This window comes from Propithecus coquereli, unplaced genomic scaffold (assembly GCF_000956105.1).
Source record: "Propithecus coquereli isolate 6110/MARCELLA unplaced genomic scaffold, Pcoq_1.0 Scaffold341, whole genome shotgun sequence".
NCBI lineage: Eukaryota > Metazoa > Chordata > Mammalia > Primates > Indriidae > Propithecus > Propithecus coquereli.
Window position 1 is genome coordinate 443,262 of NW_012149075.1, and position 20,436 is coordinate 463,697.

Consider the following 20,436-nt stretch of genomic DNA (forward strand, 5'->3'; position numbering starts at 1 on the left):
GGCGTGGCAGGGTTGGGTAAGGGCGGATGGAGGTAGGAGCAGAGCGAAGGGGTGGGGCAGGGCACAGGCAGCCAGGGCAAGGGGTGGCGGAGTAGGAGCGGAGGGGCGGGGCGGGGCAGAGACACTAGATGGACCCTCTGATACTCACGGCAATTAGCCTCATCCGTGCGGTCCTCGCAGTCAAAGTCACCATCACAGCGCCACAGCTTGAGGGCACAGTGCCCGTTTCCGCAGGGGAACTCGTTGGGTTCACAGGGCGGGCTGGGGCCTGAGTGGACCACGCGGGGATCAGCAGCGCCCTCCAGGGCCAGCTCCCCCATCCCCGCGCCCACCTGCATCCCGCCAGTGCGCACCGCAGTCCAGCTCGTCGCTGCCGTCCTTGCAGTCCTCCTGCCCATCACAGAGGTAGTCTTTGGGGATGCACTGCCCGCTGCGGCATGTGGCCTCCTGGGGCCCGCAGGGCAGGGGCCTGCTTAGATCAGGGAGCAGAGGCTGGGGAGCAGGGGTGTCTGGCGGCCGCCGCATGGTGGTTGCTTCTGGCCAAGGGGGTAAAGGTGTTGTCTCCACTAGGACGGGCGGCACAGGGGTGAGCTCTTGGACTGGCTCCTCTGTGGACAAAGCCCGCTTGGTGTTTGGCAGGAGGTGGCGGCTCCTCACCCCTCGCCCCCCACACTCCCCAGGCCCTCCCTGTACTCCCAAGACCATTCTCTGCCACACCCAGTACCCCTGACTCCGTCATCACCCTTCCTGTGTCCCTGCCCTCTGCCTGCACCAAGCCCTCAGAGTCCCAGATGCACTCCGAGACCCAGGCACAGGAGCCAGGCCCTCCCCTAGCGCCCACAGGCCACCTGTGCTCCGGGACAGCTCCTCACCGCAGTTGAGCTCATCCGACATGTCCCTGCAGTCGGGCCGCCGGTCACAGCGGTACTCCAGGGCCACACACTCGTTGTAGCTGTGGCAGGCAAACTCGGCCTCGGTGCAGACCCTTGGAAACTGGGGCACTGGGAGGGGATTTAGGGGGAGTCAGAGGTGGCAGGTGGGAGGTGCTGGAAGCCGCGATGGACAGCACAGGAGCCACGAGGCCAGAGTGGGCTTTGTGCCCCGTGTCAGGCCACCTGGATTCTGGCACACACAGTGAGGGCAAAGAACACACGGTGGGCACACATCCACGGCACACGTGGGACACAGGACATGTGGCAGTGGCCTTCCCCATCCCTCACACAGACCCCACGCACAGCTGACATGCCACACACATGCAACCACCACGCACATGCAGGCCACAGCTGGGCCCAGCCAGGATGGCAGAGGGGGAGGGGCGGCCTGCGGGCTGTGGCCAGCCGCCTTTCCTCGCCCTCCGCCCAGGAGCTTCCCTAGGACCCAGCTGGGCCCAGGCCTGGCGAACACTCTCACCTGGTGTCTCTGCGACCGCCACAGCGGCCAAGGGGGGCGGGGGGGTCTGTGCTGGAAAGGAAGGTGTGGTCAGCAGCCGTCCCACCTGGGAGCTGGGGCTGAGGGCTGTGGGGTGAGCGAGGCCCATCCCAGCACCCCTAGTCAGGAGGACTCATTGAAAAGTGGGAGGGCTGGACCACCAGCAATCTTTAGACCTGGGCCTGGGGATGCCGAAAGAGCAAGCTTGATCTTTGGGTGCGTTAATTGAGGCTTTACATGCAGAACAAGGGAGGCGATGTTTCACAATTTTTCCTGATTGGACCACAGCATGGTAGGGATGGAGCTTGTTGCATTCTGGGTTCCAGTGAGTCAGGTCCTCCCAGAGAGAGGGAGCTGAGATGGAGGCGGGGCTGAGCAGTACAGCCAATGAGGCATGGACTAGGGCTGTTTGGCCTAGCGACAAAAAGACTCGGGGAGTCAAAGACAGGAGGCGGTGGGTGCTGCGAAAGGAAACCTGGGCCCACCCAGAGCAAAAGGCTGACAGCTTTGTGACTTTGGCCCAGTTTCCTTTCCTGTCCGAGCCTCAGTTTCTCAGCCTTTTCTCATCTCATCTCATCTCATCTCATCACGGCTTCTGGCAAGACTGGTACAGACACAGGGTTTGGTTTAAATTCTGGCTTTTCCACTATCTGCCTGTCTGAATTTGGGCAAATTCAGATTTTCCCTTCTGGGGCTCAGTTCTCTCGTCTTCAATACAGGAGGAATAATATCTAATTCACAGGCATTGTGTGCACAGGAGGCCGGATATAAGGGCTTTAGCAGAGTGCCTGGCATGCAATCCGTGCTCAGTAAACAATCGGTAGTTATTATTCAATGCATAACTGTGTTGGATTTGAAAGTGCTATATGAAGAAAGGAATTATTACCTATTGTCAACGTATAGAGGTCTATCCAGAGAGAGCAGAAACTAGGTCTAATGGGTACGTGCTAGAGGAAAACGGTCTGCTCTACCCAAGCCAAGACTGCATAAAGATTGATGGGGCAGTCTCAGGAGATAGCGAGCTCCCTGTCTGTAGTGGCATGCAAGCCCTAGCCATGGCACAGACACTGACAGGAGACCCACCTGAATCTGAGAAACTGGAGGAGGTGACCCCAGGCCCCAGGATAGGCTCACCTGTGCCCAGACGTCGGAACTGGAATCCCTGGGGAGAGGTGACGTAGGAGGCAATGGAGCCGCTGGAGATGACCTTGTGCAGCACGTCCTGGATCTGAGCCCCATCCGCATTCCCTTCCGAGCCCACATCCAGCTCCACAAAGACCCAGCCGTCCAGCTCCCTAGGGATGGGGTGGGCAGGGGGCAGGTGGGAAAGATGCCTGTGCTCTCGGCTCCCCCTGGGACCCTGCCCTCGTGCTCAGGCTCTGTTCCTGGACAGCCTGTACCCAAAGCAGGGCAATTTAAGGTCCACACTGTCCCCTTGGCAATTCCTGAATTTCCACCCATAGCAACTCATCCCATAGGGCCTTTCCTGCCTCCCCTCTCCGTGCCAGGCTTCCTTGCCATCCTCGTGAGCCCGCTCCGATTACCCCCAGTCCCCACCAGCCCCAGGGGGACCCTTCTCACTTGATGAACACCACACTGACCACCTGGTCTCCGGGAATTTTCAAGTACTCCGACTCCAGCTGGGGAGGGACACAGCACCATCAGCCCCCACATACCTTCACCCCATGCCCAGTCCTGCCCTGGTACACCAGGGGGCTTCCCAAACCCCCTTCACCTCACCGTGTCTACCACAGCCTCGGACACCTCTCGGAATTCCCTGGAGCCCGCATCCTCCAGCCGGGGGCTGTACTCGATGGAGCGAGTGAAATTTACCAGGGCCCGGAAGTAAACTGTGGAAAAGGGAGGGGTGTCATTGTGAGGGGCTCAGCGTGGCATGCGGTGGCCTCAGGCAGCTGGACCAGTGGGTGGAAGTCGGGGGATGGCCGTGGGAGGCCTCCCGCACAGGCAGACACCTGTGCCCACAGCGATGCCCTGCACTGCCTGTCCCGGGGTCAAAGCCAAGGCCCAACCTGCCTGAAGGGCTTCGCCTAGCAGGGAAAATGGCCTCACCCAGAAACCAAGTGATGGTGCAGAAGAGGAGACCCCCAGCCACTCAGAAGAAGGCTGGACACCAAGGGGTGGCTTCCAGAGGGGGTTGGCCCAGCTCAGGGATTACCTGCATGTGACCGGGACATGCTTCGCCAGCCTTCCCTGGCTAGTTCCTAATCACCTCCTCCACGAAGACTTCCTGGACTGCCCTGGCTGGCCTAGAGATGGCTCTGATGGGCACCCACTCCTCTGCTCCCCCCTGCAGAGCACCTTCCACCCCGTAGTGCAGATTCTGCCGGGTCACACATCACAGTAACATTCATGAGTTCTGGAGCCAGCCACACCTCAGACACCGACCTCACCTGAGTTTCTGTTTCCTCTTTGGTAAAATGGGGATATGAATCGCATTTATTAATACCGCACTGGATTGCTGCAAAGAGCACACAATAAGGGCTTACAGGCAGCAGGTGCTCAGATGCAGCGCCTGGCACAGAGCAAGTCTGAGAGTCGGAAGCTGTTGTCATCTTTCTCTCTCTGCCACCAGACTACAAGCCTGATGAGGGGGAACCCGAGACCTCATTCAGCCCTGCGTCCCCAGCGCTCACCTAGTGCCCGGCACGTAGTATGTGACTCATAAGTGGTGGCTGAATAAATTCATGTCAGACTGGCGTGAAAATACACACACAACTATTGTTTCTTTCTTTTTTTTTGAGACAGAGTTTCTGTCTCCTGTGCTAGAGTGCCGTGGCGTCAGCCTAGCTCACAGCAACCTCAAACTCCTGGGCTCAAGTGATTCTCCTGCCTCAGCCTCCCGAGTAGCTGGGACTAAGGTGCTCGCCACTATGCCTGGCTAATATTTTTCTATTTTTAGTTGCCCGGCTATTTTTTTCTATTTTTTGCAGAGATGGGGTCTCACTCTTGCTCAAGCTGGTCTAGAACTCCTGACCTCAGGTGATCCTCCTGCCTTGGCCTCCCAGAGTGCTAAGATTACAGGCATGAGCCACCGTGCCTGGTCACAACTACTGTTTCTTAGGCACCTACTACATACAGGACATTTTATTTTTATTTATTTATTTATTTATTTATTTTTTTGAGACAGAGTATCACTCTGTTACCCTGGCTAGAGTGAGTGCTGTGGTGTTAGCCTAGCTCACAGCAACCTCAAACTCCTGGGCTCAAGTGACCCTCCTGCCTCAGCCTCCCGAGTAGCTGGGACTACAGGCATGCGCCACCATGCCCGGCTAATTTTTTTTCTATATATTTTAGTTGTCTGATTAATTTCTTTCTATTTTTAGTAGAGACAGGGTCTCGCTCTTGCTCAGGCTGGTCTCGAACTCCTGAGCTCAAACAATCCGCCCGCCTCGGCCTCCCAGAGAGCTAGGATTACAGGCGTGAGCCACCGCGCCCAGCCCATACAGGACATTTTATACAAGACATTGAATTTCATAATGTTCATGAGTTCATATGTTATAAATATGAATTAATAGGAGTAGCAAATGAGTCACACATACAGGTTGAGCATCCCTAATCAGAAAATCTGGAATCGGGGGTGCGGGTGGCAGACAGGGAGGGGCACTGGCTGTGCTGACCGCTAGACCCGTCCTCCTTCTTCTTTACCTGCCCGTCAGGCCCACAGGTGCACGGGCCCCGCTCCCCCTGTCTCGAGCAGAGAAAGCCCTGGCGCTGCCTGCTCTGAACCAGAGGGACTGGGCTGGGCCGGGCCCTGGGTGCTGGGAGTGGGGCGCTGTGGGCTGGAACATGGGGGCTGTGAGCCCGCCACAGAGGCCCCTTGTGAGCTGGCACAGAGGCCCATTGACAGTCCCCCCGCCCTGGCCCCTGGCCTCAGCCCCATGGCCCAGCGCGGGCCAGGAGGCCCGGCCTCTGCCCAGGAATGTGCCCGCTCCCGGGGGAGGGGGCCGGAGCTCCACAATGCCGCTTTCTCCTAAGGCCTGGGAAGGGTGCGGGCCTTCCAGCCTGACCCCAGCCTCTTCCTCCTCCAGGGGCAGGTCAGGGCCAGCACCCTGGTCTCCCACTGTGTGGCTGGTGCCTGAGGGTTGGGGCAGGAGGTGAGGCTGCCTCCTGGGGTTGGGGGGTGCTATCTGAGGGCCTACACTGGCCAACCCTCTCCCTCCTTCTGACCCTATGTGGACAGCGCACTTGGAGCCAGAGGCTGGAGGGGAGGGAGGCCCAGAACTGCCCTGCACCCAAGGTGGGGTGGGGGATGCACACCTGGCCGCCCCTATCCCCGAAGCAGGCTACCCCACCAACTCCAGATGCCCATCCCTGCTCAACAAAACTCCCCCCACACCCAGGCCCCCAAACTGCAGCCCTGGGTCCCTCTGGGACCGTTGGCTAGGCCCAGATCAGCCTGTCCTGAGGTGGACATAAGCTGCCTCCAGACCTGGGGCCTCGTTCCCTGAGTGGTTGCTGCACCCACCCCTGCTCCACCAGCACCCAGTGGGGAAGATCGCCAGGGGCCCAGCCTGCTGGATTTAGATCCCTGAGCCCAGATGGGGCCGGGCTGTGTCCTGGGCGGGGGAAGGGGCAGTGGCTGGCCTGGCCCCCGACTCTGCAGGGAGGTACCTCTGAGCCTCCTGCGTGACTCCAGCAAAGTGCAGGTTGGGGAAGAAGAGCACAGGGAGCACGGAGAGGAAAGGAGGAGCCGGGAGAGGATGGGGAGGAGACGGAGGGAGAACAGTGCTCCCGCCTGGCCAGGGCCTGGGTCACTTACTGAGAGGCGACTCCTCAGCCGAGGAGACCACCATGCCAGCCAGGCGAGGGCGGCCCAGCGGCGGCCCCGAGCCTGCAGAGTGGAGACAGAGACAGAGGAGAAAAGGGCCAGAGACAGCAAGGAGACAGAGAGAACCAGAGAGAGGGGCAGAGACATCGGGGAGAGAGACACAGAGAGACAGAGACAGGAAGGAAATGACAAAGGCGGGGTTGGGGAAGACAGATGGAGAGAGAAAAGTCGAGGTGAAGAGAAAGGCAGAGGGGAGAGAGAGAAAGACAGAGATGGAGGCAGAGACGGGGAGATAGGGAGACGGGGCGGAGGGGCGGAGGAAGCGCAGAGACAGAGACATAGAGTGGAAGAGAGACAAGCCAAAGCAGGGGGAGGAAGGCGGACAGATGCAGACAGGTGTCAGAGCAGGACAGACAGGAGGGGGAAGACAGAAAGAGACAGGTCAGAAGATGGAAAGAAATAGGGAGAGGGGAGGTGGGAAGGGGCCGGGGCTGTCAGGGAGGGGCACTGACCCACAGGCAGGGCTGGGAAGAGCCGGGGAGCCACAGCCATGCCTGGGGGGAAAGCGGGGGGAAAGGAGGGGGAAGAGCCGTCTCTGTATCTCAGGGGCTGGATTCCAGGGTCTGGAATTGGGTCAGGGCCCAGGATGGAGGCACGGCCCAGGCATGGCCCCATCACAGAGGGCATGGCCCTTGCTTACCAGCGCAGGGAGGGCACTGCCCTTGAGCAAGACTGACTTGGGCACCGATGACCCCAGGAGTCAGGGAGACACACCTGCTGTCTCCTGGGCTGCGATTCAGCCCAGCTGCCTGGACCTGCCCCAAGGGCACCAGGCTGGTGCCAGGGTTTGGGCATTAAGGGTCTGAGGCCCCACCCCTCCCACTCCCAGGGAAAGGCAGCAGCCCTGGTCTTGGGCCCTCCCCAGCTGCTGTCCCTGTCCCCAACCCCTTTCCCCCTCTGGCCTCTCCTGCCCTCGCAGATGCTTCTCAGGGAGGGCGCGGGGCTGGCAAGGACTACTCAGAGCATGTAGAGCTGCCGCAGTGGGCAGCCCCACGGGAGGGGCTGTAGATGTTTCCGAATGGACAGGGTGGACCACACTGGGGCCTCAGTGGCAGGCCTGGCTTGGCAAGAGGCAGCTCCCAGGGACACATTAGCATATGCCATTCTGGGACATGGTGTGTGCCCATGGGACTCACCTTACACCTCCACCCTGGCCCCACCCAGCTCCCAGACATCCTGCAACACTGCAGAGACCTACATGTGGAAAAGCTTCAGGCGGAGCCCAAGTTCAGGTGCTGGAAAGTCACAGTCAGGATCAGGTCACCCAGGGACCCGCCTGTCTGCACTGGCCCGGTTAGGACGTCACCCTCTGGCATTGCCCTGGGCTTGCTGGCTTGGACAGCACTGGACATCATGGGGCTGCCCAGTGGTCAGTCTGAGCTGAGCACCCGTTCCGTCCCTGGCCCTGATCACAGAGTGTCCCGGGTGCTGGCTCCCAGAGAGGGCAGCGGGAACCAGACCCCGTACCAGTGCTGGGCCAGTCTGGGTACCAGCAGGTGGGCGGCTGATGGAGGCTGACTCCTTTCTCTCCACAAAGCCCAGCCCTCCTTCCCCAAGCCAGGAGCCCTTGGCTTCCCAGCAAGTGCCTCGCCCGAAGCCGGGTCCTCCCCCAAGTCTAGAGGAGGCTCAATCCGCCCCTGCCTGGATGCCCTATTCACAGAGCCCCTCTGTTCTGCTCACCTCTGCCTGGTGTCCCCAGCTCTGCACCTCCAAGGAGGGCTCTGGGGAAGCACCAACAGCTGAGCCGCCCTGAGAAGGGAGCATTTTGCTTTGCATGCCGAGCGGCTGGCTGGCTCTCTGTCCCCGATGGGGACTGGGCTTTTCCTGCCCACCGCCCTGAGCCTTGGTGCCTGTGGCACAGGCAAGCATAGGGCCTGGTTAACCCCAACCCTGCAGGCACCTGCCAACCAGTTCACACAACTCACTCAGCAGGTAAGAGACCACCCCTACTTCTTGCAGTGCGTCCAAGCGCAGGCCCAAGAAGCCCTCGAGGCCCTCAGCCCGGGAGATGGGGCCTCCCCAGGGGCAGGATGGGGACCTGCAGGATGCTCTCAGCAACTTACCCATTTGGAAGTCCCCACTGCCCACGTCGCCGCTGCCCAGGCCATCTGTAAGCAAAAAAGAGACATATTCAGCAACAGCAAATACTGGTTGAGCATCTCCCAGGCATCGGGCACTGTTCTGGGACTTACAGGGAAAGGGATATGAAAACACAGACAGTCACTGTCTCCCCCGTGCCTAGGGAGGGCTGGCCTGTAAACGTCAGCGTGCAAACCTCCATCACAGAGGGTGCAGACCGAAGCCCCAGACTCCAGGGACGCAGTTATCTGTCCAATGGCTGGGGCGAGAGGGTCAGGTCCAGGTGAGGACGAGGAGGAGACAGGGTATTGGGTGGGTAACGGTCCTGCAGTGCGCATTGCCAACCACCGTCCCAGTCGGTCCTGACCCTCCCAGGCTGCAGAGAGGAGCAGTGACCAGCCCAGGGTCACACAGATTGGAAGTGGAAGATGCTGGGGTCACCAGGACCAAGGCTTGGGACACACGCAGCCCATCTCTTGAGGCGCCACCTTGGGCGAACTTCATGGGGCCGCTTTAGGGACCAGCGGGAAGAACCATGGTCTCACCCCTCACCCTTATGCTCCCAGCCACGGGGACCTGGGCTCACCTCCGGAGGCGTCGTCAGCCAGCAAGTCCTCATCATCAGAAAGGTAGGAATAGCTCCAGCCAACCCGGCCTGCTGTGACGGGCTCTGTGTCCTCAGGCAGAGACAAGCCATCGTATGCCCTCAGCCCGTGGGTCACCTGTGGGGATGACAGAACCGACTGAGTCACTCTCTCCAGCTCCCCAGGACCCTTCCCTTCACGTCAAGGGGGACCCAGATGTCACCCCAAAGTCTAATTAAAAGAGCCAAGCTGGGGCTGAACTACTGTTTTTAACTCAGTTTCCCCAAGTCCCATTAGCCCCTGGAGGCCTCAGAGCCCAACCTTGCAAATTCTGAATGAATCCTCAAATAAAACAAGCAATAAAATTAAAATTACTTCGGTAAGTAATGACTCTTATTCCTTTGAAGAAAGCAAGGGACACCCAGAACATGAGTGACTAGACTGGGGGACAAAGGCAGGTAAAGGATGACCTGGGCCAGCAAAGACGGAGGACACAGGAAGGTGGAAGGGTGGCCGGGGTCCACATGGACAGGGACACAGGCAGAAATTGAGGGTGAGCTGATAAAAGCTGTTGCCTCCCCTCGGTCCCTCCTCCTGCCTCAGTCTGGCCTGGTGTCCCCCGGCCGCAGGGAACAGCCGCCACTGCGGTGGGGAATGACTCTGGCGCTTGAGGCCACGCTGTCGGCAGTGGGGGTGGAGGCCAGCAGCTGGGCTGAACGCGGACAGGCATGGTGTCAGCTCCACGTGACTCTGGGCTGACGCTGAGCCTGGCCCAGCACGAGCTCCTGGGGCCCTGCACAGTACGGGCAGGACGGCCCGGGCGGCCAGACCCCTGCTTCCCAGGTGGGGGTGTGGACCGTGAATGCCTCGGTCCCCTAGACAAAATTGCGGCGTTTCTAAAGGAGTTTTACCAGGTAACTCAGAGGAAAACAAACCCAGCAGAGACCCAGGGAACCCCGGAGCCCACAAGCATAAGCGTGAACAGAACACCCAACGGCCTGGCGTGAGGGCTCAGGCCTGGCCCTCGCCTTAGCCAGAAGGAAAGGTCTTGCCTGTGAAGACCAAACCCCCAGCTAGACAAGGTGGTGAGGCCCAGGGAGGAGAGAAAACAAGAGCCAGCCTGGCCCCCGGCCCTCCCCACCCCCGGCTCCACACGGTCCGCGTCCCTCTCGCCTCTGGCCTTGCTCAGCCCGGGCCGGTGCTGCAACGCCCTTCCTCGCTCTGTTGCGCGGGCTCACTCCAATTCCTCCAAACCTCAGCGTAACCTCCTCTACCCTAATGAAGAGGGACGGATGACCCGCGTGCATGGCCACGTGGCCGGATCCGAGAGAAGCCCGACACGAAAGACTGCAGACTATAAGATTCCGTCTTGTGGAACTTTAGGAAGAAAGTCTAATCTACGGTGACAGAAAGAGCAGTAGTTGCCTGGGACCAGGGTGAGCTGGGGGTGACCGGGAAGGGGGCGCAGGGGAACCTGCTGGGGTGGTGGTTCCCTGGGTGTATTCGTCTCACCCTCGTTATTGAACTGTGCGCACATCCTATTGGGTGTATTTACGCCTCAATAAGGATGACAAAAAAGAAAATCTCTTTGTCCTGACTCCTTGCCCCTCACAGTCACCTCAACCTCCGGGTGGGGTTCTGGGCGCTCCTGGGCTCACATTGGTACTGTCTGTACCCCCAGTGGAAGCACCTGAAGGCAGAGATTGTGATCAATTCACCTCTACCTTCTCTGCACCCCGAGTTCAATAAACACTTGAATGAATGGACAAGAATGTCACCAACTATTAATTCCAGCCACTTCTTGAACATGACTTGCTTTGGTGGTACCACCCACCCCTACGCAATCTATAAGCTTCTCCCTTCCCAGGCTGTGAGGTCCCTGAGGGCAGGGGCTGGGTGCCATTTGGTCATCTTTGTGTCTGTGGTGACACACACACAGATGTGTCACTTGCATAAGGTCTGCACAGCCCACACTTTACTCCCTGCTATGGCCTAATGCCCCTTCCGCCATAATCCATGGGCAAATATCACCTCCTGTTCCCTCTGCTCTCCCCACTCTCTCCCTCTGCACAAGTGCCCGTTCCCACCCTGAGTGCTGGCCAGTGACCTTTTGGGCCATGTCCATGGGGTCTGCATGCAGGAGTGTGCTTCAGAGCCTCCAGGAGCTGGTCAGAAATGCAGATTCCTGGGCCCCTTCCCAGAGCCACTGAGTCGGGTTCTATAGGATGGTTACAGTCGTGCATTCGCAGGGGAATTTGACAGCCACTGCTTAAGCACCACCAGACCGGCCCCCTACCAAGGGCTCTCAGGGGTATGGGGGAATGTCCCCACTGGCTGGAGCAGGCCCTGATGGACCCGAGGGGAGTATGAGGCTAGGGCTGGTGGAGGAGCACTGACTCTGGGCAGAGGAGGTTTGAGGGGACAGGCTTGGGTCCTCAATCTGGGGAGGGTTCTCGGTGTCACTGCCACTTCTTCCCTCTCCCCCGACGCAACCAAGGCCGTGGAGGGCGTATTTGGGGCACCGAGATTCCTGGCCCTAGACACTGCTGTCTGGAAAGGAAAACCCCGGTCAGCGATGAGCAAGGCCCAGAGCTTTGTTCAGGGAGGAAGGAGCCGGGGGTGGCGGGGGGTGCTTGGGACTGGACAGGAAATAGCAAAGTGAGATGCAACATGGAAAAAATGCCAGGAACACACATCTGCAGTGAGAAGGGGAAGAGAATCCAGAGCACGTCGGAGCCTGGACAGACGCCCCCCCCACCACAGCAGGGGCCCCAGGGAATGGACCCTTCCGCATGCCAGCTTGCCCTTGCTTGCAGCCCACACCCCAGGGTCCAGGGATCCAGGGTCAGATCAGGGCCCACGGCAAGGGCTAAGTCAACAAGAGCAGAGACTCCATTTGTACAAAGCTAAAGATCAAAAGGTTCCAGCAGCTGTATTTCACATCTGGGAGGCAAGACAGAGCCAGACGGGAAAGAGGCTCCCAGAAAAAGCTGAAAGGAGCATGAGACATGACCACAGAAGGGATCCTGGATCCAGACTTGGGAAGTCCAGGATCTTCCTGAGGACAAATACAAGCTAACGTTTATTGAGCGCTTATTGTGCGCCAGGCACTCCTGAACCAGGTTACAGGTGTTAAACAGCCCACTGCAAAGAGGGGGAAATGGAGTGGAGAGTCGGGCTACCTGCTTGAAGCTGGCAGGCGGCAGAGCTGGGATTTGGGCCCTGGCGGTCGGGCTCCAATGCCTAAGCTCTTACCACTGTGCCACCCCACCTCTGTGACCAGTGGTGTGGAATGAGCTGGGACTGAGATCACCCAGAGGCACGCTCACAAAGCCTCTTGGCCACGCTGCACTTCCGTTTACAAAGCACTTCTTCAGCCTGGTACTGTCTGAGCTGACAGTGACCCTCCAGGGGGCAGAGTGGGTGTGAATGGCCCCTTTCACAGGAGGGACACGAATCCTGGGGAGAGGGTGCAGATCGCAGGTGAGGGGCTGGCACCCACCCCCCCACCCTCCGCTCACCAGGAATGGAGGCAGGGCTGGGGCCGGACCTCCAGGCTGGCCATGAGGCCTAAGCAGAGGGCAGTACCAGGAAGCCAGGCTTGGCCGGTCCCCATCCCAACCTGACCAGCTCCCAGGATGGCCCCACGGGATGCCTGAGCTGGCAGTGGCCCAGCCCGTGCAGCATGTGCTTTAGGTCCCACAGGTCCCAGCGAGGGCTGCTAGCGGCTCCAATGTCAGAGGCAGAAATAGAACCCAGGCTTCCTGCCCTCCAGCCCGTCTCCGGCTGTGAGGCAGCCCGGCTTCCTCCCAGAGGAACCCAGTACCTCAGGCAGGCCTTGGAGCCGGATGGCGGGGCTGGACGGGAGGGGTCCAGGGGGCAGACCTGGGACCTAGAGGAAGGAGCCAAGCAGAGAGGGGGATTTTCCAGACTCTGTAGTTCCTGGAGGGGGAAGGGGGGCAGCTGACTCTTTCAGGCCAAGGGCAGAGGACTGTTCTAAAAGGCTGGGAACAATTGCCTGGGATGGGAATGCGGGCAGGGTGGCCCCCCAGTGGGCAGGCATTCCCTGAACACAGGCGGGGGACAGAAAGGGGAGGGACTTCTGGGAGGCACCACTCCCTGAGGCGGGGCGTGTCCAGGCCTTCCGGTGGGAACAAGGGCACACGTGGGGCTCTAGGTCCAAGTCCTGCAGAGGCCCTTGGGGACAGGTTACAGAGGCTGGACCCCCTGCACCCCCTTGGCCTGCCTGGGTCAGGATGCAGAGGGAGCCAAGGCTGGCTCGGAAAGGACTCCGCGTGGAGGAAAAAGGTCGAGCCACGAGAGAGGGCCGCAGAACGTGGAGGGGGCTGGGGTGCAGGAGCGGTACAGAAACAGAGCAAAGATCCAGGGTGTGGGCTTTCCAAGGGTTTTTAAGTGAGGAATGTGGGCCTTGCAAAGATTACGTGTGTGGATGAGTTTCTGGGGCTGCCGAAATCCAAGCTGTAGGAAGACGGCGGCACAGTGGAGAGATGACAGTAAGAGCTCAACCCCTCCGAGGGTCTTCTCCACTCTAGGTCCCACCCCACACTCCTGGGACCATCTCCACGAATCCTCACGGCAGCCCAGGGAGGGCCGCACTACAGGGACACTATTCCTTATCTGCAAAAAGGGAAATCCAAAGAGTTCTGAAAACCGAAAGTGTTTTTTTTAAACTGTGTTTATTGCAGGCTCATTTGGTGCCAGGTCCTGACCTGAACTGACATGAAGCCACCAATAGCGTATTTACCCCACTTCGGGTGAAGAGTCATCCGTTTCACTGAAGCAACAGTAATGTGTTTGATCACGGGGTGTGGCCCACACTCCACTGAGGATATCACAGCACGGCTGGCACATGCTCCGTGTCGCCTTTCTCAAACTTAGAAACGTCTGAATTCCAAAACACGTCTGACCCCATGGGTTTCATTTAAGGGACTGTGAGCTTGTATTATAATTATTTCCATTTTACGGATGAAGCAACTGAGGCTCAGAGAGGCTCACCTGTGTAAATGGGATCAAGCAGTAAGTGCTCAATAAGTATACAGCAAGTGCTCAATATGTACTGGGTGACGGGTGGGTGTGGATGAGGGGTGATGCATGGGGAGTGAGGGTGTGGGTTCAGGCCTCGATGGCCTCCATTGTGGGATGAAGGGAGGGGTCTGGCCCTGTTGCCCAGGCCCTGGGCTGGCCGGGTGGGCAATACAGCTCAGTCCCCAGCCTCAAGCTGTCTGCCTGCTCTGAGGCTGACTCTGGGACCAACCCAGGGCTTTGGGCTTCTCCAGAGACATTCTTCACATGCCTTGGGCAGCCAGCCCACCCCCTCCCTCCTCGAGGCCGGGCTTGTGGCTGACAACCCACCACCCCCGCAGCTGGGCAGGAAGGTCTGATCACCGCACAGTCCCCAGGGTGGCTGCAGCTGCCCAGGGCAAGGCTCCAGGCATCTGGGGCTGGAGTGAGCTCACCCCATCAAAATCCAGAGACGGTGCGGGGGCGGGGGACAAGCGAGCCCTTGCCTGCCCACCTGCCTCCCCTACCCCCGCCATGGTCAGCTAGCACACACTGTCTCAGCGCCCCTCCCCGGCCCCCAGTGGACGAACCAGCAGACAACATGACCCATGACCCCCAAATCTCCAGGGGGGGACACGAACCCAGGCGAGATCCCCCTCCCACTCTGCCATGATGCAGGCTCCCAGGTAACCCCAAAATAATTGCTTCTCCTACTGTGCTACACCCAGGCCCCAGACACAGGGTCAAAGTGCCCTGCCCCACCCCCAGGCCGCCTGGTGCCCTGACCACGGGCGACAGACGGCAAAGGGGAAGGAATCTGTCGGGGCAGCACTTTGTTGTACAAACTGCCAGGGGCGGGTGAGCCCGACACAAAGGCCAAAAGGCCTTTAATCCCCTGGCGGTCTGAGAGGGGCGCCGGGCCGGAAAGGAGGTGGCCGCGGCCCCCTCTGGCGTGCCTGTACTGCCCGTGCCGCGCGGGAGGCCTGCCAGCTTCTCACACTTGGGCCCCCAAGGTGGCAGGAACTTCGCCAGCCAGTCGGCCAGGAGGAACAGCGATCTCCAAAATAAGGAGAATGGCCGGCACCCAGCAGGTGCCACTGTGGGCCAGGTGCTGAAGTTCTGCAAGGCTTATGTCACTCGAATCCACAACAACCCCTTGAGGTAGACCGTGGTGGCACCCCCAATTTTAGAGATAAGGAAACTAGGCTCAGAGATGGGAAGTCGCCTGTTCCAGGTCACACAGCGAAGGGAACGGGGCTCGAGGTTGAGACCAGGACTCCCTCTGCTGGGCTCACGCTCCTGTATCCTGCCAGCAGTCCCCTGCATCTGACCTTTGACCCTTGCCCTCTGTAAGCTCGCATGAAGGCCTGGGACCCGAAAAGGCCGCACTCCAGCCAGGGCCTATGGGAGCGCTGAGATGGGTCAGGGCCTTCAGCAGAGGCCCAGGGAGTGGCAAGCTGGGGTCTGGAGGTTCTAGTCCCAGCTCAGCCCCAAACTCACCACGGACAGACCCCTGACTCCCTTCACTTTCACGAGTCCCCACTGCACGTGCATCCACACCAGCCACCTCAGTCGATGTGAAGGCAGTGACTCTGATCCGCTTTGATCATGCTGCAACTCCAGTGGGTGCTAATAAATATCCGGTGACTCACTGAATGAATGAACACGCCCAACAAGCCTGGGGTGGAAACCAGCCCACCTGACAGAAGAAAGCGAAGTTCAAAAGGAGACTTACCCAAGACCACACAGCTAGAAAGTGCCAGAATTATCTGCAGGCCCCCGTTCCCATCAATAAAATCGAGGCCATAACATTTCATCCCAAGGGAAGGAGGGGCCTGGATCACATGATCCCTGAAACCCATTCTAAGGTACCCCCTGCCCTTGTATAATAATCCTCCTGGGCCTCAGTTCCCTCAGCTGTAAAATGGGAACAAAAAACATCTCTGCTCTGCCTCCTTCCCGGGGCTGCCGGGAGGGGCGCAGCCAGCAAACACTGCATCTGCTCGGCCCTTCCCCAGGGGGCCTGATGTGCTCTCTGCCTTGGAGGCGCCTCTAACATGGCTGGGGTGGGTGCCCAAGCCGGTGGGCTACTGGCCAGGTGGAGGACCAGCAACACCACTTGATCTCTGAGTCTCAGAGAGGTAGGGCCAAGGGAAAGAGAGGACCATGCTCGGTCAGGCATCCCTGATTCTAGGCCACCTCTAGCCAGGTGGCCTCAACTTCCTCATCCATGAAAAAAGGATAGTCAGTCAGATCTGCCCATAAGGTTCAACTCGGTGTTCCAGGAGAACACAGGCCACCGAACCACGTGCTGACAACACAGTGTGAGGACAGTGCTGAAGGGCAGGGGCTGGGAGAGCCCAGGGGAGGGTCCCCTCACTTAGCAAGGTGGGGTGGGAGGCTGGGAAGGTTTCGCAGAGGAAATGGCAGCTCGCCTGGGCCTGAAAGATGATTTCGCCCAGGAAAGGTGGAGAAGAGGGAGAGAGTCACCAGGCAGAGGGAAGGGCACATGTGAGGCCCGGGGTGGAGAGTGCACAGCACGTTCGAGGGACAGAAGAAGTTTGGTGCAGTGGGACACGTGTGTGAGGTGGCCGAGGGCCAAGGGGAGAGGCCTGAGTGGGCTTTTCCACTTAAAGGAGCTGTTGTGCCGTTGACCTGGTGTGGTCAGAGCCCAAGTCTCCCCTGCCCCCCCCAGCGTCCCTGCACAATCCTCTGGCCCCCACAGACACCCCAAGAATGGGCCTCCCCTGGCAGCTGAATGAGCTGTCTGCCAGCTTACAAGGAAACTGCAGGAAGCCACTAGGAAATGCCTCCGCCCCACCCGGGTTCCAGGTGTGGCCAAGGCGGTAGGGGTGGCCCATGGGACACCAGCCTCTGGGCTGGGCTGCCCAGCAAGAAGGCCCCTGGGGGTTGAACATTATACGCCAAGCACTGTTGCTGCCAACAGCGCCTGCGGCACTCACGTGCCCGCCTCCTGCCCGCAGCCCGGATTGCTTCTCAAGTTGTCTGGCCCCCGGTGGCCTTGCCGCCACTGGGCGCGGGCATGTCTGTGGGGCTTCAAGGCCACACCAACCTGGTCGGCCTGCCCATACCCTCCTGGGTCACTGACCACAGGCTTCACAAATGAAGCCCCTTCTATAGTGTCAGGCCTAGGGGAAGATGCGGGAAATGTTCCACAAAGTTTTGTTGAAATGAGCCATAACTAACAGTAAGACCACTTCCTGAACCTGTTAGGTTAGGCCTTTTCAGGGCTCTTGACTCACCGAAGGGTTAGAAGAAAAGTCCTTGTCATTAGATTCTATGTGATCTGCCCCCCCATACACACACTTTTCCAACTTCTTTTGCTATGGAGCTGTCCCTGCTCCCTGCCTTCTGGACATATTTATCACCTCAGTAGTCCTCGAACACATGCCCCTTGCTACCTCAGGGCCTTTGCACTTGCTGTGTCCCCTGCCTGCGATGTTGCCCCCAGATATTCAATCATTCACTTCTCTTCTTCTGATTTTTGCTCAAATGTCACCTTTTTAGAGATCCAGCCTGACAACATCCCAGGTCTGGAATCTCTTGTAGCTCTCCGTCAGCCCCCTTTACACGCTCATTGTCCTTCTCTGCACCTTGCCACCTGACAGTTCTATATTCACGTGTTCATCTGTTTATCATTTGTCCCCCCCACCAGAAGGTAAGTTCCATGAAGGCAGGGCTTTGCCCATTTTGCCATTGCTGTTTCCCCAGCACCTGGCACATAGTAGATGCTCAACAATATTTGTTACCTTACTTAACAAATGGGGCTCACAATGAGGAGACTGCGGCTCAGAGAGCTGACCTGCATAGGCACAGAGTTGGGAGACCCAGGGCTTGAACCCGAGACCCCTGGCTCCACATCCGGGAAGATCTCTGCGCTACCTCATCCTCCTGCCATCTCTTTGGCCGCTCATGCCTGGGGCCTTCCTGCCAGGCAGCCCAGCCCTGGGCGGACAAGAGGCTGCCTGTGGTCACTGAGGAGTGTCCCAAGGAGTAGGTGGGGGTCTCAGAGGCAAGAGGGGCCAGAGCTCTGGCTCCAGGGCTTTGTGCAACACAGCCAGGAGGCCGGTGACTCCAGCCTCGGTGACTCCGCTCAGCGCTTGCTCCCGTGGGCATCGGCAACAGGAAAAAACAGGCTGGAACGACAGCCCAACAGCTGTGTCCAAGGCTGGCCACCCCCGTCCCCCAGGGCTTTCCTCATCTGTGTCCTGGAAGGGGAGGAAGGGGCAGGCAGGGCCAAACCCATGGCTGAGATAGGCCTATGGGGTGGGCCTTCTTACAGAAGCACCCCCGTCCCCTCTCTTCATGACTAATGTCCATTCCAGGACACAGGAACTCTGGGACAGGAACAGGCATGGTGCAGAGTCCCGCAGACAAACCCTTCTGGGAAAGGCTGGTTAAATAGAGCTGAGTTGGTTCCCTAAGTCCTAAATGTCTCAAACAACAAAGGGGAGTGGGGTACAAGTATTTATTTAATGTTTCTCAAACTTGTTTAACTTGGAACCCTCTCTTCATACAAAGCTCATTGGACTGGGGTTCTACAGAATGCACTTTGGGAACACCTGTTCAATCATCCTGCCTTTTCCTCTACCAGCCTTAAGTAAGGCTTTAGATGTAAGATCTGATGCCACCCCCAACCTAGAGGTTTTGAAAAAGGGGGTGTTTGACGACAGAAAAGCCACAGGCTGCGTGGAATGAAGCGCTGATGGAGGAAAGCAGGCCAGGTATCAGGCGAGTTGCCCTCCCCTCCCTGGCGATCAGCCTGCCCTCGCAGGTGCTGAGTCCTGCCAGAGGGGGCAAGAAGGGTGGCCCAGCGCCTGGCCACTGCTGGTCCACTAGGACCATCCAGAGGTCTGAAGTTACCTGTGGCCCAGAGAGGGAGGGAGGTTTGTCCAGCTGCCGAGTGCAGAGAACAGAACACGCGCTAGCTGCAGGTGTGGCTGCGGGGGCATGCAGGGGAGGGGGCTGGCACACTTCCAGGCAGCAGCGTGGGCCATGAGGGACTGAGAACGGGGCTCCTAGCTTGCTCTGCTCTGCTGGGTAAGTCCCTTCCCTTCTCTGGGCCTCAGACTCCACCTCTGTCAAATGATGAAGTAGACCAGGAGCAGTGGCTCACGCCTGTAATCCTAGCATTCCGGGAGGCCGAGGCAGGAGGATCGCTTGAGGTCAGGAGTTTAAGACCAGCCTGAGCAAGAGCAAGATCCCATTTCTACAAAAAATAGGAAAATTAGCTAGGCATGGTGGTGTGCGCCTGTAGTCCCAGCTACTTCAGAGGCTGAGGCAGGAGGACTGTTTGAACCTCGGAGTTTGAGGCTGCAGTGAACTATGATGACCCACTGCACTCTAGCCTAGGTGACACGGTGAGACCCTATCAAAAAAAAAAAAAAGATAAAATAGACCCAGATCACAGGTTTCCAGTTCGTCCTCATCAGGCTTGTGGCCACTCTGGAGCGGGCTGAAGAGGAAGAGGGAGACAGGTAAAGTTTGGGCCTCCTACCCTCAAAACTTACTTAAATCTAAACAAATCCACCTTTTCCCATTTTCTATTCTGACCTTCTACATATAGCTCTGGTTCAGTCTCTGGTTAGCTGTGAGGCCACGAGCAAGTCATTTCACCTCTCTGTGCCTCCCTTTCCTCATCTGTAAAATGGGCGTGATCACTGACAATCATAGTATCTCCCTCAAGGGGCTGTTGTGAGGATTAAATAAAAACGTAAAGTGCTGCCAACAGCACGCGCACATGGTGAATGTTCTGGAAGTGTTTGCTGTGATTCTTACTGTTAAAGTGTGATTGAAATAAGGGTTTCACTGCTTAGTAAGTTCGAAAGCTGTCAACTTCAGTGATCCCAAAGGTTCCTTCCAGCTTTGACGTTGTAAAATACTGAAAGTCTGAAACATTAGGATTCTAGAATTCCAGGCGGCAACCGACTCCCACGCGTAAAGGGAGTGGGGCTAAAGGAGGGAATTACAAAGTCCGAATGGAGCCATAAGGAGCCGGGTGTGGGGACCTGCCCAGAAAAGGGTTATCATCATCATCGTCATTCATTTATTTATACCTCCCCTCCCACCCTGTTCCAAAAAGACTTCAAGCAGCTTACAGAGATGCATGCGTAACAGCAGGAGAATTAACTAAACATATACAAGAAAAACTCAGGTAGGGCAGACAGATGGAGCCTGGAGTGAGGCCAGGAGAAGGCACGTGCCAAATCCCAGAGATCTGGAAAAGGGACAGCTCATGTGGCCCTGAGCTTTCCAGTGGCCAATGGGAAGAAGGAAACCTGACCAGTCCCTAGATTCCGTGTCCCATGAGGTGAAAACAAACCCGTCGCTTAGAAGAAGCACAACTATTCTTGATACAGACAGCAGGGAATGTCCTGAGGGACGAGGTTTGTCTGGCACCCTCCTCTGCCTTGTCAGGAGGGGTGGCATCCGCTGGGAGTCCACTGACCACGG

At 58.3% G+C, this 20,436-nt stretch overlaps 1 protein-coding gene across 1 annotated transcript in view; it reads right to left on the minus strand.

Moving 5' to 3' along the window:
• HSPG2 (heparan sulfate proteoglycan 2) overlaps positions 1-14,498 on the minus strand; it is a 68,096-nt gene extending 53,598 nt beyond the window's left edge. The window contains exons 1-10 of the mRNA XM_012650860.1: positions 14,490-14,498; positions 12,767-12,832; positions 8,943-9,078; positions 8,341-8,385; positions 3,169-3,278; positions 3,010-3,068; positions 2,563-2,723; positions 873-1,001; positions 354-608; positions 149-268 (exon numbers count right to left, since the gene is read on the minus strand). Of these exons, the coding sequence (XP_012506314.1) occupies positions 149-268; positions 354-608; positions 873-1,001; positions 2,563-2,723; positions 3,010-3,068; positions 3,169-3,278; positions 8,341-8,385; positions 8,943-9,078; positions 12,767-12,832; positions 14,490-14,498 (1,090 nt within the window). The remainder of the gene's footprint in view (positions 1-148; positions 269-353; positions 609-872; positions 1,002-2,562; positions 2,724-3,009; positions 3,069-3,168; positions 3,279-8,340; positions 8,386-8,942; positions 9,079-12,766; positions 12,833-14,489) is intronic.
• Positions 14,499-20,436: the final 5,938 nt, after the last annotated feature.